At 38.7% G+C, this 16,193-nt stretch overlaps 1 protein-coding gene across 1 annotated transcript in view; it reads left to right on the top strand.

Annotated features, from left to right (window-relative positions):
* Positions 1-6,299: 6,299 nt before the first annotated feature.
* Positions 6,300-16,193, top strand: part of mao (monoamine oxidase) — a 52,153-nt gene continuing 42,259 nt past the window's right edge. The window contains exon 1 of the mRNA XM_036584078.1: positions 6,300-6,461. Within this exon, the coding sequence (XP_036439971.1) occupies positions 6,413-6,461 (49 nt within the window). The 5' untranslated portion in view covers positions 6,300-6,412. The remainder of the gene's footprint in view (positions 6,462-16,193) is intronic.

Genomic DNA, 16,193 nt, shown 5'->3' on the forward strand with positions numbered 1-16,193 from the left:
GAATAAACACTCTAAAACATGGTGTGCATGTGCTGCTGCAAGTCACCCTGTAAAGCCTGAAACAATAGGTAAAAGTTAAAGGTGCAGAGTTGGCTTTCGCTAGAGTTTTTCAGACCACGTCATACATCTTTATGTATTAACATCAATCACACTGGCTAAAAAAGAAGGGCCAGCTTAGTGTTAAGATACAAAATCAACATATACTGATGAAGATATGGAAGCAGCAAGTAATTCACTTACATCCTCAAAACACCTGCCGTTTACCAGGTTTTGACTGAGTCCTCTTTGAAATCTCTTCTGAAAGCATTCACAATCATCAGATTCATCTGCTGGAGTAAAACTAGGTGTACCCTTCATGACAGTGAGCTTCACAAACTTGACATCAGTTTTTTACGCAATTTCTTGTCTTTTTGTTGGGAGGGTGTGCACACTAGACGAAGGTATCACATACATAAAGAGTTCTGGCTACAAAAAGGCACTCAAAATCCCAGATCTTGCCATTATCATGTGATACAAACAAAGCTAAACCAGACAGGCTCGTGCTTTTATGCATAGCAAGATGAATATGAGGTGAGAAACGCAGACATCACAGTGAGAGGTAGAGAAATATTTCATGACAAAGTGGCAGTTGAATTGAAATTGTAAAGAGAGTGACTTGATGTCTGGATCCACACATTGTAAACATGATAAAGGAGCTTCTGCATCTCCATCATCTGCTGCACGTGCAACGTGCATACACATCTCTTCCCCTTTTTTCTCCACTCTTCTAGCTCTCTCATTGGCTGTTGCCTGTATCACTCTTTGAGTAATGTCGCTAACCATCTCACATTACAGGACTTGGAAGTTGTAAAAAATCAAACATGTTTGAAAATGTCTGCCCCTTCGATTACTCCAAAGCTAAATAAGAAAGCTAAAGGGTGACTCGTTTCCCTTCTGGTGCGACCAGATTGTCCGCAGCAAGTCACTTCCGACCCAAATCCTGACCTGGCAAATAGCTCCAGATTATGAAAATTTGTCAGATAAGGGCAAATCGTGGTTAAAATCAGGCTAAAAATCTAGCGGTGGTGGCCTAGCTTGAGGGGTTCGAAGCACAAACTGCAAAATGTTTCGCTACATGATGCATGCAATTACACATTTCCACCAGAGATGTCGCCAAATCACAACGTGCTCAGAAAAGAATTTTTGAAAGACTTTTTCTTAGGACATTTCTCAAGAACAAATTTATGAAAAAACGTAAGATATGAGTGAATAACGCCTATTGAGACCTTATGTGACATAATCTTTCACAATAATGGTACATATCCTCATATTGCTCACCCCTTTGCCGTGCTGACAGAAAGCTTTGCCCAGAGTAATGTCTATGGCCTATGTTAAAACCACAAAAGAACGCTGCATTGCTTTAAGATAGCATCAGAAGTCCATCACTTCATGATGAGAGATAACACACTTCTATGAAACCCACTTTGTCCGTGCTCTGCTGAAATTGTACCCCTTTTGAAATTGTGGTGTGCGCTTTGCTGGACACGTTTGTAATCAAGAACAAACTTGACAGTTTTTCAGGCTCCACACGTGAATCCAATAAATGGTTTCCTTTTGTTTCGGCTGCCTGTCTGCTTTGCGCTAGCTGCCTTCTTGCACATGCTCTGGCCCATCGATACAATGTGACTTTCAGTTGCGCTATAATTAACCTAATAGCTAATTTGACAGCATGACGGACAATCCAGATGATGCTTGTCAGTTGAGCTCTGTGTGTTTTTATGGCTGCCCTAAAACATTTCTCCTGTGATGTATCTGTTAAATGCACCTAGTTAAATGCTGCATCACATTGCACACAGTTAGCTCTCCAGGGACGGCAGGAACACTTTTTATGTGTTCCTGTATGTCTCAGTATCTGTCAAATAACATGACAATTCAAGGCTAAATGATTAAAGTCATGCTACAGTATGGTCACAATAAAAGCACCTGGAGGTCACTGTTCATTTAAGCCGAGTTTTGGACCGTGCCTACACAGCTGATTCCCATTTTACATGTTCCAAAACTGTCATTACCGAAAGCACTGAGGTAAGTTCTGCCAAGTCTGAAAAACATGATGTAAATTACAAAGACGCTGTACACATACAAATCAGTGGGAGCACTCAGTGCCAAGAAGTAGGCCTGAAAATAAGCTGTTGTGGCGATTCAAGCCAGCACTGAATGCAATATCCTTTAGATTCTCAATAAGATGACAAGCAAAGCGCCTAACGCATATAGAAAGAGAGAAAAATGGCTTCTGTCTTCTCACTTCATTAAAGTGAGGTTAATATCAGCTGCCATTTTTCATTACTGAGAGTGAGTAAGAAATGGACTGCCTATGCTTATTTTGCCTGTGGCGGTTATTATAAACCTGCTGTATTTTGTACAGCATCTTCACCAGAAAAGTGTGCTATTTTATAAATATAACATACAATATCATGTTTAAATATAATGCAGTTTAGTGATTAGAGGCATTTAAAGGGGAATTCTCTCAATTTTTAAAAACATTTCGGTGTAATTAAATGGTTAAGATCTAGTCATTCAGAGTGGTTTGAGGTGAAACGTGCTATTCTAAATATACTTAGCTAATCAGAATTGTTCACTATGGTGGTGATAGGAACCAGACGTCTGAGGAATTTAATGCCTCTAAAGGCTCTCTCACAGAAAATAAATACACAAAGTACTTATGAATTAGTTGGATGATGCCTGAAACATTGTTTTACTATAGTTTTAAGGTAAGATTCTGTCCTAAAATGTATATTTTAATATCCATTCACGGTGAAGGGGTACATGCAGTGGTTATAAGGCAAAATAGGCCCCAAAGAAAGCTTATTTTTTAGATTTAGCACAATTTTAGCATCATCAACCTCACATCTAAAAACTAAAGACGTGTAGGTTCACAAGTTGATTTGGATAATAAATAAAATGCCTATATTCGTGTTGTAGACATTGTGACCCCTGGTTCCTATCAACTTTGAAGAAATCCAAATCAGCAAGTTTCTCAGTGGATGGTTTCACATCAACCCACTCTGAATGACTTTGTTTACATCTCAGTCATTGAATTATGAACAAGTTGATCATTTAATAAGTTATCTATATCTACTCACTAGCTTCTTGTTCAAATTTTCCTGTTTAGCTGTTTCATTCTGGTGTCTCAGGCCACTGAGGCACTCAGGCACCATTTTAGGTGGAACTCCTTGTCAGAAAATATCACTAGCATTAGAAGAATAATAATACTGACAACTGTAGTTCACTGTCCTTATTACATTGTTAACAAATTTGTTGATAGAAAATAAATCATTCATTGTAGTTCATTAACTTCTCTTTTCAGCAGTCATTTTTACTGTAATTATGGTGTTACGGACAATGTAGTTTTAGGCTATTTATTTTATGTTACATAATATCACATATAATATAACATAATATAATGTTAGTAAATGATAATAAATGTACAATTAACTACAAATGAACTTCTTTTTTTTTCTGAAAAAAAAAAGAGGTCTTGGCCTTGTCTTGGTCTTGGCCACTCCCGGTCTCGGTCTTGACTCGGACTCGACCATTAAAAGTCTTGGTCTTGACTCGGGCTCAGCGTGTCTCAGTCTCGGTCTTGACTCAGACTCAGAGCTAGCAGTCTTGATTACAACACTAGCGTACCAAGTACACATTGCTATAGTTTCAAAACGTACCATTCACTCTTCAGTCCCTACAGTCTACAGCCATGTACAGAAACTAAGCTCATTTTTTGTGATGTTGGTAAAAAATGGCACATGTACCTATATCTGCCAACACAGCCTACAGCAGTTTAGCCACACTCATTCATGCTGAAGTTGTAAGGAGTGTTTCAACCCGGACTCCTTTTTGAATGGTACAGTACAGGACAGCCAATCAGAACAAAGATCATTAAATGTATCAGTTTTAAAGGCACAATATCAAAAACAGCCTGTTTCATCATAAGTGAGAAAGATTGAGAAATGCCCATGTCAAAATGAACAATGACTATTTTTGGTGCATAAAACGTACAAACATCATAACTGGACCTTAGGGGGGAAATGCAACAGAAGTGAAATGTAAGGTATTGGCCTTTTAAACTAGAAAAATGACTTTAAATTTGCTTGCTTCAGATGCTGATACAAATGCTGCAAGCTTGCAAACAGTGTAGCAACAGCCCACTCTAGTGGATGTACTAGTGAATGACAAAATGAATCTTTCAGCACTGGGCTCTGGCTCTGAGTCTGGGCTTGATATCAGATCATTTGTTTCAGGTTTCTGCAGCACATTGCGCATGTGCGCTCTTTACATTTAACAGTGCTCACCACCACCACTATGCAGAGGTTGAAACAGACACCTCAGTAAAGGTATGTGGACGAGGCCCAGAAGAGGAGGGACCTCCAGGGTCCAAGCTGGATATTGCTATTCTTATCGCTGTATCTGGGTGAAGGCCTTTTCTCACTCCCGATCATCCCTCAGGTCTAGAGAGGGCAGCAGGAAAGGTGCTAGCGTGGAGTTTTAGTAGCTTACTCAGCTGAATGAGATCAGCACTGGATTTGGATTATCTGCAATATGTCCATTATGGACGCTGGAGTGCACACATTTTCAGACACACAGCGCCATCTGGACAGGACATGTTTAACATCCAGACCTGTGCACATTTCTACCTGAACCTTTCATTACGTCGTGTGAGACTTTTACTGTTTTTCAGTAACTGTGGTACTCTTACATGTGTGCTTTCAGTTAACAGCAACAGTTTATTAAGACATGGAATAAAACATGAGGAGTGCCACCATTAAACACAAGGTAACCAAATGACCAACATTTTATATTCCCGTGAGTCTGATTTGTAGAATTAAACACCAGTTGTACACTTCACACGAAAGTACAGTTTGAATCTCCAGAGAGCCTGTGGGAGCCTCTACCGGCTCCCAGGATTCATTACAGTGAAGCAAACTGGTCCACTAGAGGGAGTGCTGCACTCTCATATTTCCACAGAGAGATTCACTGTGAGATGTGAAATATTTTACCTCAGCGTGCACAACATGAAGCGTTCAGGACACTGTGCGAAATACTACCGTGACACATAATCAATTGTATTTTATATGCATGTCACAACTAAATTGGACTATAAAAGCAATTGTGACTGACCATTTTTAAAATGTATTTTATGTAATAGACAGGGACAATGAATTGTGCTTAAAATCAACCGAGATATTAATTTATGAGAGATATTATAGAATTGAATTTCAGGTTGACTTTAGTGACAAAGAAATAATAAGATGTAGCTTTTTATGTAGTTACATATATATATATATATATATATATATATATATATATATATATATATATATATATGTATATATATATATATATATATATATATATATAATCCAATCCCCACAGACAAAGTTTGTGAATTTTCTTCTTAAAGTGAGATGCATAAAGACATGGTCTGATGTGTTTGGTGTGGAGTAACTCCATTGGCCTGCACAGAGCCCTGAGTTCAACCCCTATGAACACCTTTGGGATGAATTGGAACGTTGATTGTAAGCCAGGTCTTCTCATCCAACATCAGTGCCTGATCTCACAAATGCTTTTTTTTGACTGAATGGGCACACATTCCCCCAGACACATTCCAAAATCTCATGGAAAGTCTTCACAGAAGAGTGGAGACTGTTCTAGGCCAGCTCCAAATCAATCCCGATTGTTTTGGAATGGAATGTCCAATAAGCTCATATGGGTGTGAAGAACAGGTGTCCATATACTTTTGTCCATATAGTGTACACTAAAAAAAAAAGTTTGGGATCACCATTTTCAATGACACAAAAAAGAAATGTTGCAGATAAATTTATGAATCTGCAACTTAATATATCAATTAATTTCTTGGAAGCCATGTAAACAGGAGAAATGAGTCCAACAGAGCTGTAGATGATTCCTCAATGACTGACAAAGCTGTAAACCATTAAGAATGAATTTATACTAAAATTAACATCAGAAAGTGGTGATCAAACCACAGCCTGAAACTGCTCTAAATAAATAAATGTTGGTGTTCCCTAAAAGTTGAAATATTTAAATAATAGCAAAATAAAATACTGAAATATCTTTAAGTATTTCAGTCTATACTGTAAAAGATAAAACTGATATAACAGCAATTAATAAAATGATAAGTGAACTGGTTTATATGCACTTAATTACCTAATTATTGTAACCCTCTGTTTTCTGCTAAAGGGGCGGGGCGACTGACGGTGGCCCTTATCAGTGGGCATGGCTGGTGTTGATCAATGGGCGTGGTCTGCGTGTGTCTGTTGTCCCTCTGTTCGTCTTTAACGAGGCGCGAGTGGCGCTGGTCCTCTCAGCAGCAGCAGCAACACAGCAGCGGCGGCAGCAGCAGCATAAGAAGAGCAGCAGTATGGCAGCCAACACATACGACGTAATTGTGATCGGGGGAGGCATCTCAGGTCAGTGCCACAAACCACTCATCACAACTTCATCTGGTTTCTTTGAGAAACTTTACAGTTCTGACGGCTCTGACCATCATAAACACCGAGTAGAGTGAGACTGAGGTGGCTGAGAGGAGGCGCGCGCGGGGGTACTTTAGCACCTTGTAGGCTAACGAGGCTTATAACCAAATTATACTACGAGGCTGGAGTCAGGTTCTTGTTCAAATTTTCCCGTTCCACCTTAAATGGTGCAGCAGTTACGTTCTGGCTTCGGGCGCTAGAATGTAACTGGTGCACCATTTAAGGTGGAACGGGAAAATTCGAGCAAGAAGCTGGCGGATAGGAAACTCAACTTCAGCCTCGTTATTATATTCGCGCGTCCTGCGGTTTTAGTGGAGACTGTGAGGTGGGTGAGCTTTTACACTGCAGAAGCTCGGAGAATAAGTTGAGAATAAGTGGCTAGGTGAAGTTTATCCGAGCTGTTAGATCACCTGAGGTTCTTCTTTCTCTTCCTCTTCCCGCACCTCTGCTCCATGTTCATGCGGGTCATGCAGGTGCTGCGGCGTTTTTTATGCAAAGCGCTCCGTACGACTCCACGACAAGGTGCTGGTTTGTGTAAGAGAGATGGTGCATTGACAGCCATCGCTCAGCACATCCGTTTGGTTGTTGACTTCATGCACGCTGTTGAAATAAAGCTGCTGCTGTTGCTCTCCATCGTTTGCATAAGCTGTACAGTGTAACAGGTGTGCTTTATGGCAGTGGCTCTCCAAGTAGTTATCGGTCCACTCCTTTGCTCCATCCCTCTGTGTTGGGAGTTGGGTTGGAGCAAAAAAGTGGAGTGTCCCTGAGCTAGAGAACCAACACAGTGTAGGCTTTATATGCATACATACGTACACAGATCAGCCATACTCCAGCAGCACTGCTGTTTCTGATCCACATGTACCAGCGCAACACACACTAACATGTCACCGCCTCATCAGTGTCACTGCAATGCTGAGAATGATCCACCACCCAAATAAAACCTGCTCTGTGGGGGTCCTGACAACTGAAGAACAGGGTAAAAGGGGGCTAACAAAGGGTGTAGAGCAACAGATGGACTACAGTCTGTAATTGTAGAACTTTAAAGTGCACCTATATGGTAAGTGGAGCTGATAAAATTAACAAAGAGTATAGATACAAGGTCCACTTACCACAGAGGTGCGTTTTGTAATTGTTATCCATCTATTTTCTCTGCATAAGGTGTCAACCATTCTTTGCCATGCTTATGAATGGTCAGGACCCCCACAAGTAGGCCTGAACTATTTGAGAATTGTGATTTTACAAACCTACCATGTTGGCCGACCTTGTAGAGGTGAAGTTAAAGATTGTAGCTCATCTGTTGCTGCACACTTTATGTTAGTCATCCTCTCGTCCTTAATCAGTGGTCAGTTTCTGGCTGGATATTTTTGGTTGGTGGACAATTCTTATTCTAGCTTGTGTTTAAAAACTTCAGCAGCACACCCCCCTCATCATGTCAGATCCACCTCCCACATAATACCTGCTCAGTGGTGATCCTGAGAGGGCCCACTATTGATGAACAGGACAAAGAAAGGCTTAGACATTATGCAGAGAAACTGTTGTAATACTTTGGCGCTTAACTGGCTGAATTCTAATCCATATGTAAACAAGAAGAAATTCTAGACGTGCACACACTGAATTCACAATTACTGACATGCCTGCTTTGATGGTTTAATCTTTGACAGCTGCTTGATTTGTGTAATTTGAGTATTGCATCGTCATTGTAGGTAACAGTGTTACGTGTGAAATTTCACACGTCAAAGCCGCTAACCCTTGACCTGAGGGGCTTGCACTGACAATAACTGAGTGCACGTTAACTTGAGCAACTCTTATTACTTAACTTTACAGTCCACTGCACAGTCTAGTCTACTGTAGCTGCAGCTTACTAGTGAAGAGGCAGAAGGTCGTACCTTTTGACGAAAGAGATAAAGGTGTATATTATTCATTAACCACAATTTGAACAGGGTGTATAAAATATACTGCAGACAATGACACTGCATTCCCTGTCAGATGGATCGAGTGGCAGGAGGTGTTTGTAACACTGTGTCAGAAGACGAAATCTGACAAAGATGCATGACCCCGAAATATTATCAGCATGGTGTATTAAAGCAGCATATTTCAACGTGTGGGTTTCAGTTCTTTCTCCATGTACTGAGTGGGATGTCTGTATGGTGGCTATTTTCAGATCCTTCTGTACGCTACGTGATGCCTTTTTCCCCCCAACATTTTCTGCATGCCTTGGATATGCAGCTCAGCTTTTTTTTTCCCCAAGAGCATTTTTGTTGCATGTCCTTGGGAAGATTAATAGTTTTTATATCGAAACTGCATTTTGAAAAAGTACAATTATCAACAAAGCTATATTAGCAAGTTTTAAGTGGGGAAGTAACACAGACCTTGTGAACTCCATGTACATGAGTTAGACCAACCAGAAGCAATAAAAAACTGATAGGTTGTGTACGTGACCACATAATCATAGCTAACTGGTAGTCTGGTGCACAGTGTTCAGATTTCAAGCCCCAAGCCAGAAAAAAGTGGATATACTGTTTTTTTTGGCCAAAAGAAACAGGTCTGGAGCTTAATTTAGAGAAAACGATTGCAACTGTTTTCTTTGCAAGTGTCGAATAAAAATTGCAAGTACAATTTTTATTCATCATTTCACATACCACACTGCACTAATCCAGTTAAAAAATACTATTTATGCCTTCTTTTTTATTGAAACATGCAGTTCATCAGTGTTCTGTACGTGCTGACAATATCCATGATCGGAAAAACATATTATGTCAGAAGTTAATACCATAACAATAAACCATCATCTTATTGCCCTATGTTGAAATTATTGTCGAGTAATTACACTACAGGTGTGTCAGATAGAGATTAGATTAAAAAGTGCTGAAGTACTCCCTTGAAAAAACATGCATTAAAAGGTTCCTCAGGGATCCAAATCTGGTTCTTCTATATCATCGCTCCAAGAACCTTTTTGGTACCTTTATTATTTAGCATGTAGTGTAGCGTGAGTTAGACGGGCGACTTTCCCTTTAGATGAGCATAACGCAAGGGTCATGTCCTCGCAGTTCTTGTAACGTAAGAGGAAATTCCATTCCTGCCGTTTAAACTTGATGGCCAGTTCCCACAGTGTATATCAAAGTCTAGTTTAAAAGGCCTTCACAAATCACTGCAGAGGTCTGCAGAGCACATTCTCAGTGAAATATATACACTCAGCGGATAGCAGAGTGGCTGGAAATAACCAGCTTCCTTCTCACAGTTCCAATCTCCTGCTGATAAACTTTGGGCTGAGATGTTTTACTCTGGGTAGATACAGCTTCTCTTATCAGGTGGACTGTTGTGTTAGTAGACCAGAGGTTTTATGGAATTAGATTGATCAAGTGTCAGGTAATGTTTTACTGGTGTTTATTCTGAAGTGGGTTATTGTCTTGAACCATTGTACACTGATTAAGGCAGTATGTCTGATAAGCATTCAAATAGGTTCACATCAGTTTGGACAAAGTCAGGCTTGTGGTCTTAGGACCCTCACTCTTTGAGCTTGGTTTGGGCCATATGACTATATGTTATCATTATTGTGATAAATTATGTTAAAGTATGCTTTTCTGAGTGTATCGTGGGGATGGTCAGTACTTCTAGAACAGTAAACAGCTCCATATATCATGAAGTGTAACTGGGTATTCTCTTTCTGCAGGCTCCCTAGTGGCTGTTACTCTTGTGGAACCCAAATAGACTTGAATATTTTAATCAATAATATAATAAAATATTTTTTCCTGTAACTCTGTTATCAGGTTAACTAGGACACTGTTAGCTCTGTGTGTGTGAAATGTTGTGACTCTGTGTTCAGCTACAATTAAGCCAAGAGGGCTGAAATGGAAGGAGTGCGAACCCCTGCGATGAAAACAGCACAGACTTTTCCACGAAAGACAGCTGTGCCAAAATAAAATGGACAGCACAGCTGCAGCTTTCTTGATAATAAAAATCGTTTACAACTGCCACAATAAGAAATAGCATATGACACAGTAACAACACTTATTTTAATGTTAACTTGCTTGTTACTTATGAAGACTAAAGTCCATTGTGGTTTTGTAAATCGTACACATTTCCTTCGAAAGCTCTTAAGGTATCAACCAGTTCTTTTTGAAAAAATGAAATTCTTGACACTTTTCCTGTATTTATGTCGGTTTGCATTGATTCTAGTGATGTGGTCATTTTAGAAATACAAACACTTATTGTTAAGATAAAGGGTTTTAAATAATGTGCTTAGGTGTCTAAGACTTTTATACAGTACTGTATATTCCAACAATGCTGAGTGTTCCAATGTAGAAACCTCCAAATAAGGCAGAATTGCATTTTATGGCTACTGTAAAAAAGCGTTAAACTGTAACAAGCCTCTGATTAAATGTCAGCTCCAATTGTTTTATTTTTCCACCTGCTCTTTCTTAAGTCATTAAAAAAAACATTAAATTTAATTGTAATTGTTTAAAATCATTGAACTCAAAGTTTTTAGCCTTGTTTAAAACATGCATTGTCCATTCAAACCCATTAACAAACCGTCACAATTACAAAAAGATGTAACATTCTGAAACTGAAAGTTTATTGGAGATGTGTCATTTCTCATTCATGCAGTGTTCAGGTCATTTCCATGAGCTGCACTGCAGTGCTAAACAAATAAACTCTCTTAATCATTATTGCTGTACTGAGGATAAACTAATCCAGGTTATTCTGTTGCTTTCAATAATTTGCCTAAAATAAGGGCATATTTGGGAACGTTCATCTATATAAAAGCTTTTGTGCTCATGTGGCTTTTGCTCACCCCGCTCACCCCACACAAGCATGAAAATCTTTGTGCTGTTCAGTTTTAGGAGTTAGCAAGACTCTCTGAACTGTCAGAACAAGTTTTATTGCCTCCGGTCTCTCAACAGGCTCAGTCCTTTGCGCAGTAACACCATTAGTAGATAGGATCCTGTTACTGGAATGTAAATAGACTAAAGTTAGGTTCATACTCTGATTTTTGCCATAATGATGCTGTTGTAGAGCAAAATTGCAAATTGCTAATGAATTAATGCAATGGTCATTGCATGGTTAATGTGGTATGTTCCACAGAGGACAACTTAATGCCTGTGTGGCCATTGCAATCAAAATGTTCTTACCAGTGATATATTGGCGAACACACAGTTGCATGGCACAGCCTTTATTTCACATATAGAGTGATTTGTGTTGAAATAGTACAGTTAGCTACCATGTAACAGACAGAACAGTTTGCCTACAGACCTCAGTCTTACTGTAGAGAACTGGTGTTCCATGTAGGTTGGGCAATATGATGATATTTATCTTTTATCGTGATAGATTATGTCACTATTTGCTTTTGTGAGCATGTTGTTGATATCAGTCCTTAAAGAACACTGTCCAAATTTCTGTTTCAGTACAAAGAGAAAAATTCAGCTTATTGAATTGGATTTAGTGCAGCACAGTATGTGAATCAACAGTAAGCGAAAATAAAAATGATTGCGCACTTTGTTTTAAGTAGTATTAAGTGTGACACTGTGGGTCTGTTTTATCAGTTCCAACAGAAAAGCTCAATGTTATGATACATATCATGTATCGTGAAAATGTCTTTGAGTATCATGATGTTATATTTTTGCCATATTGCCCACCCTTAATTTCAAGAATGACTCCAAACTCTCCTTCGTATTTTAAGGCTCTTTTTATAGGCACTATCATGTCGAGAGCTGGCATATTTGTTGCTGTTGTTTCTTATCTACCTCGTTTCAATTAGGGCTGACACATTCACTCATATAAAATCAGTTCTCAATTTAAAAAAAATCAGTAGTTGTTGTGCATCGGTTAAGTAATTATTTTGGAATTTAAACAATAAATCAGGTATCCACAGGTCATTATAAAGCTGATTTGGCAGTCATAAGATTCCCACGAGGCAATTAGCGCTATTAGCATTCAAATCACTTCTATGTTCATCACTGAACCAGGAAACCCACACTAGCAGGACCTCACAAGTGCATGTATGTTTGTGGTTGCAAATTTCATATACACTGACCAGCCACTTTGTTAAGTACACCTCCTTGTATCTACACTCAATGTCCATTTTCTTAGCTCCACTTACCATACAGGTTCATTTTGTAGTGCACTGCTGTGTTTGATCCACTCATATCAGCACAACACACAATAACTCACCACCACCACGCCAGTGTCACTGCAGAGCTAAGAATAAAGAGCTGTTAAAAAGGACAATGAATGAAATAGGAGGTGTACTTAATGAAGTGGCTGGTTGGTGTATATGAAGTAATAAATGAAGTGTTATAAATTGCATATAAGTATATGATAACTTGATTAACCGTCAAAATAATTGCTAGATTATTATTGTAATCAGTCACAGTCTTATTTCAAATTCATATTAGCTACAACAACATCATCTTGCTTGGTAGCGTAACTTAACGTTATATAACGACTCTAACTAAGTTGAATTCGTTTTTTGCCAGAGTTCCGTAAAGATCATCCAACCTGGCAACAGTTATTACAAAAGAATGCTTTTGTGAGTGAAGGATGGATTGGTGAATCAAGAAAAACATGCAATATCGTACATTAAAAGAACGGTTGGCAAAGATACAACACACATCCTTTCTTCATGCATTTATACACTAGTTTCAAAACCCTTTTTTTCTGCGAATGACCTTTATTAGAAATCAGAGCCATTGTTCTAATCAAATCTCCTAAAAATGGGCTGAAAAGAAATGTTGTTTTGCTTTAAGGATCTTTTACTAATGACCCTGGAGCTCCTGGTAAATCCAATTATTATCTGCAAAGCCACTGGGCGTTGCTCTTTGGCAGAGGTGGTAAACAGCTCTGACAACTCATTCTTACACACTTGGTTTTCTTCACTTAACAAGCAGAGATGCCAAATAATGCTCCATTTATCAGAGTGGCTGTGGCAGTCTCCTTGGGGGATCTGCCAGACTGAAAAGGAGAAAGGGTCAGGCCATTCGCTCAGCTCACTGCAGCAGGACACTGCTCACTATTGAGGAAATCTCCTTCACATGCCTTCTGTGCCTTTCTTCATATACCAAAACGGCTGGCAAAGCATTGCAAGACTAGTGCTGAATGACACTCACTACAAATTTCTACTCGAGACACAAATCACAGGTTTTCATGGTCATTTATGTGATTTCTGAAAGGCACAACCTACAAAATGTAACCTTTCTAAAAATTAAGGAATTAAAAATATTTGATCTTTCCTTAAAATGATAGTTTGCTATAAAATAAAATATATTTTATTAGCTATAAATATTTGCCACAAAACAGTCATTTTAGCTGTGTTCCAAAAACCAGGCTGCAGTGTAGGTTGGTAGCATTTTTAGAACCGTTCAAATGCAGCATTTGACCAGTTTTGAGGACCCTTCCAGAGTGTTCTTCACAGTCTTCCTTTACCCATAATTCTTTGCGAGCGTATTTGACCCAAAGAAGAAATACTTTTACCAATACTATTGGTAAAAGTGCTGTGCACATTACTGCACAATATTTAAAAAGGCCAATAAAATGTGCATTAAAATGTACAGTACACTGTTTTTTTAATTGTGCATCTGCTTAAGAGGTTGTGAAGTGAATGAAGTGAGTTGAGCTGTTTTTGACTTGCATGATAGCATGTAGTACTGGGCAGTATGGGTTAAAATTATGTCATGGCATAATTAGGGTTACTATTTTGGTATATATCACGGTATAATGTATTTACATATTTTTTTTGCAAATAAAACCATATTGGATGCTTAAGTAAACCTTTTCTTACAGATTAACAGTGGGGTATTATTATGGCTGTTCCTTAACTTTTAATAAGAACCATAATTAACAACTGAAGTAAATCTAAAATGTATTAATTGGACGAAATAGTAAAAACCAAAAATTAACAATATATAGACAGATGTCAGTATTGCTTTATAACCCTAATGAAATAAAGGTGAGTGTATGTATGAGTCCACAACAGCTTCTCTGACCCGGGCAAAAAGAGCGCTGAATGTTGTTTTACATGCGAAAGTCACCTTTCTGCGTCTTCTACACTTAAGCTTTAATCTGCGACTGTCAGGCGCTGCTGGAATTTAGTAAATATTACAAGCCGTTCACACTGTCAGTTTTAGCTAAGATCTCTTGAAGCAGCTAGAGGAACGCCATAGGCGGTGCACACAGAAAGCCAGCTAGTCTCCATGCTGTGCTACAGGCTAACGGCTAGTTAGCCGTCTGGCTTTTCTTTCCACTGTCTTTTCCCTCAGTTAACTCATTAACTCATTACAATCTGATGTCTGCTCCTTTGACAATAAACTAGACTAACTTTCCTCAGGCTGCAACTCGCTAAATGAGAGGTGAGGGAATCAGCGTGATTTGTACTGTTGGTATGTCGTGTTATATGCATTTATTTAATGGTAATGACAAAACCTAATACCTTAAAAAGAATTTTAGCCAGTATGCTGGATGAACTTGTATAGCACTCGCTACTAATAGCAGTAATAGTTATTACAAACAAATGAATGTTTTGCTTGCCAGAACTTTACTATTATTCAGCAGTATGTTTCCAACAAACTTCATGCACCTGCTCCTTTTTGGTGTCTGGTTGATTGTTTGTATGTAATGTAATTTGGCATTTTTTTGAATGTAATGTAATGAAGAGCCTTCATAGGACAGTGCTACCGAGGCCCCTCCTTTCTGGACCGCAGCATAGCTTTTGGAATGCAGCTACTGAACGCACCAGGTTAAATGGACACAAGTCTCTGCAAATGCAGTTTCATCTTTCTTACAGTTACAACAACATGCTTGCACATATTACTTTAATATCAGGGAATATACCCTGCAGGCAGCTGCGCAGACTGGCACCAGGAGCTGAAGTGTTTCAAAAGGGCATTTTTGTGGAGGTACTTTTTTATTTGAAATAACATTAGAGACAAAGGTATTCTAATACTGAATCTAATATCAACTTGACTGTAAATATCAAAACTATCTAAATAATTCTAAAGATATGTGACTTGATCATTAAACAAAGTCAGGTTTGAAGAAATACAGCTAAAAGCTTTTCTGTGTGATCTTGACTGTGTGTGCATTTCAGACCTCATGGTGATTGTAACCATGGTAGCATAAACAATTCCATGGCGGCAGGTTCCTTTCGTGCGTCGGACTTTGATTCAATATAAGATATTGGATTATTGGATAATAATTTGCTCGACCTGGAGTGATAACGCAATGAAGCTTGAAGTCAACTTCTTCTTCGTCAGCTTCTTATTTGAATTTTCCGTTTTCACCTTAAATGGTGCAGCAGTTACATACCTAGACTCTCAAAGCCTGTCGTCTCTATATTATCTGCAAAGTGTTTTGATGCAGTGCTGTCGTCTCACATAAACTGAAAGTGACAAGCAAAAAGAAAACAAAAATGAACAGCAGCACTGTTCCATAAAATTCCAGCTGCAACCGAGGTTTTACACAGGTTTTGCAGTGGCACTAGAAATTTTACACAAAAGGGGCAGGGGCTTAAGAATTCTGTGAACAGAGAAACATTTGTGAGAACATTTTTATTATGAGGTTATTCACTCAAATTAAATTTAGCCTGCCTGTAGACAGTTGTTGAGATATTTTGGAATTGATTACGGAACAATACTGTAAGTGTAAATATGATTTTTTTTACTTTTTTGACTAATTTGA

This window comes from Colossoma macropomum, unplaced genomic scaffold (assembly GCF_904425465.1).
Source record: "Colossoma macropomum unplaced genomic scaffold, Colossoma_macropomum, whole genome shotgun sequence".
NCBI classification, from domain to species: domain Eukaryota; kingdom Metazoa; phylum Chordata; class Actinopteri; order Characiformes; family Serrasalmidae; genus Colossoma; species Colossoma macropomum.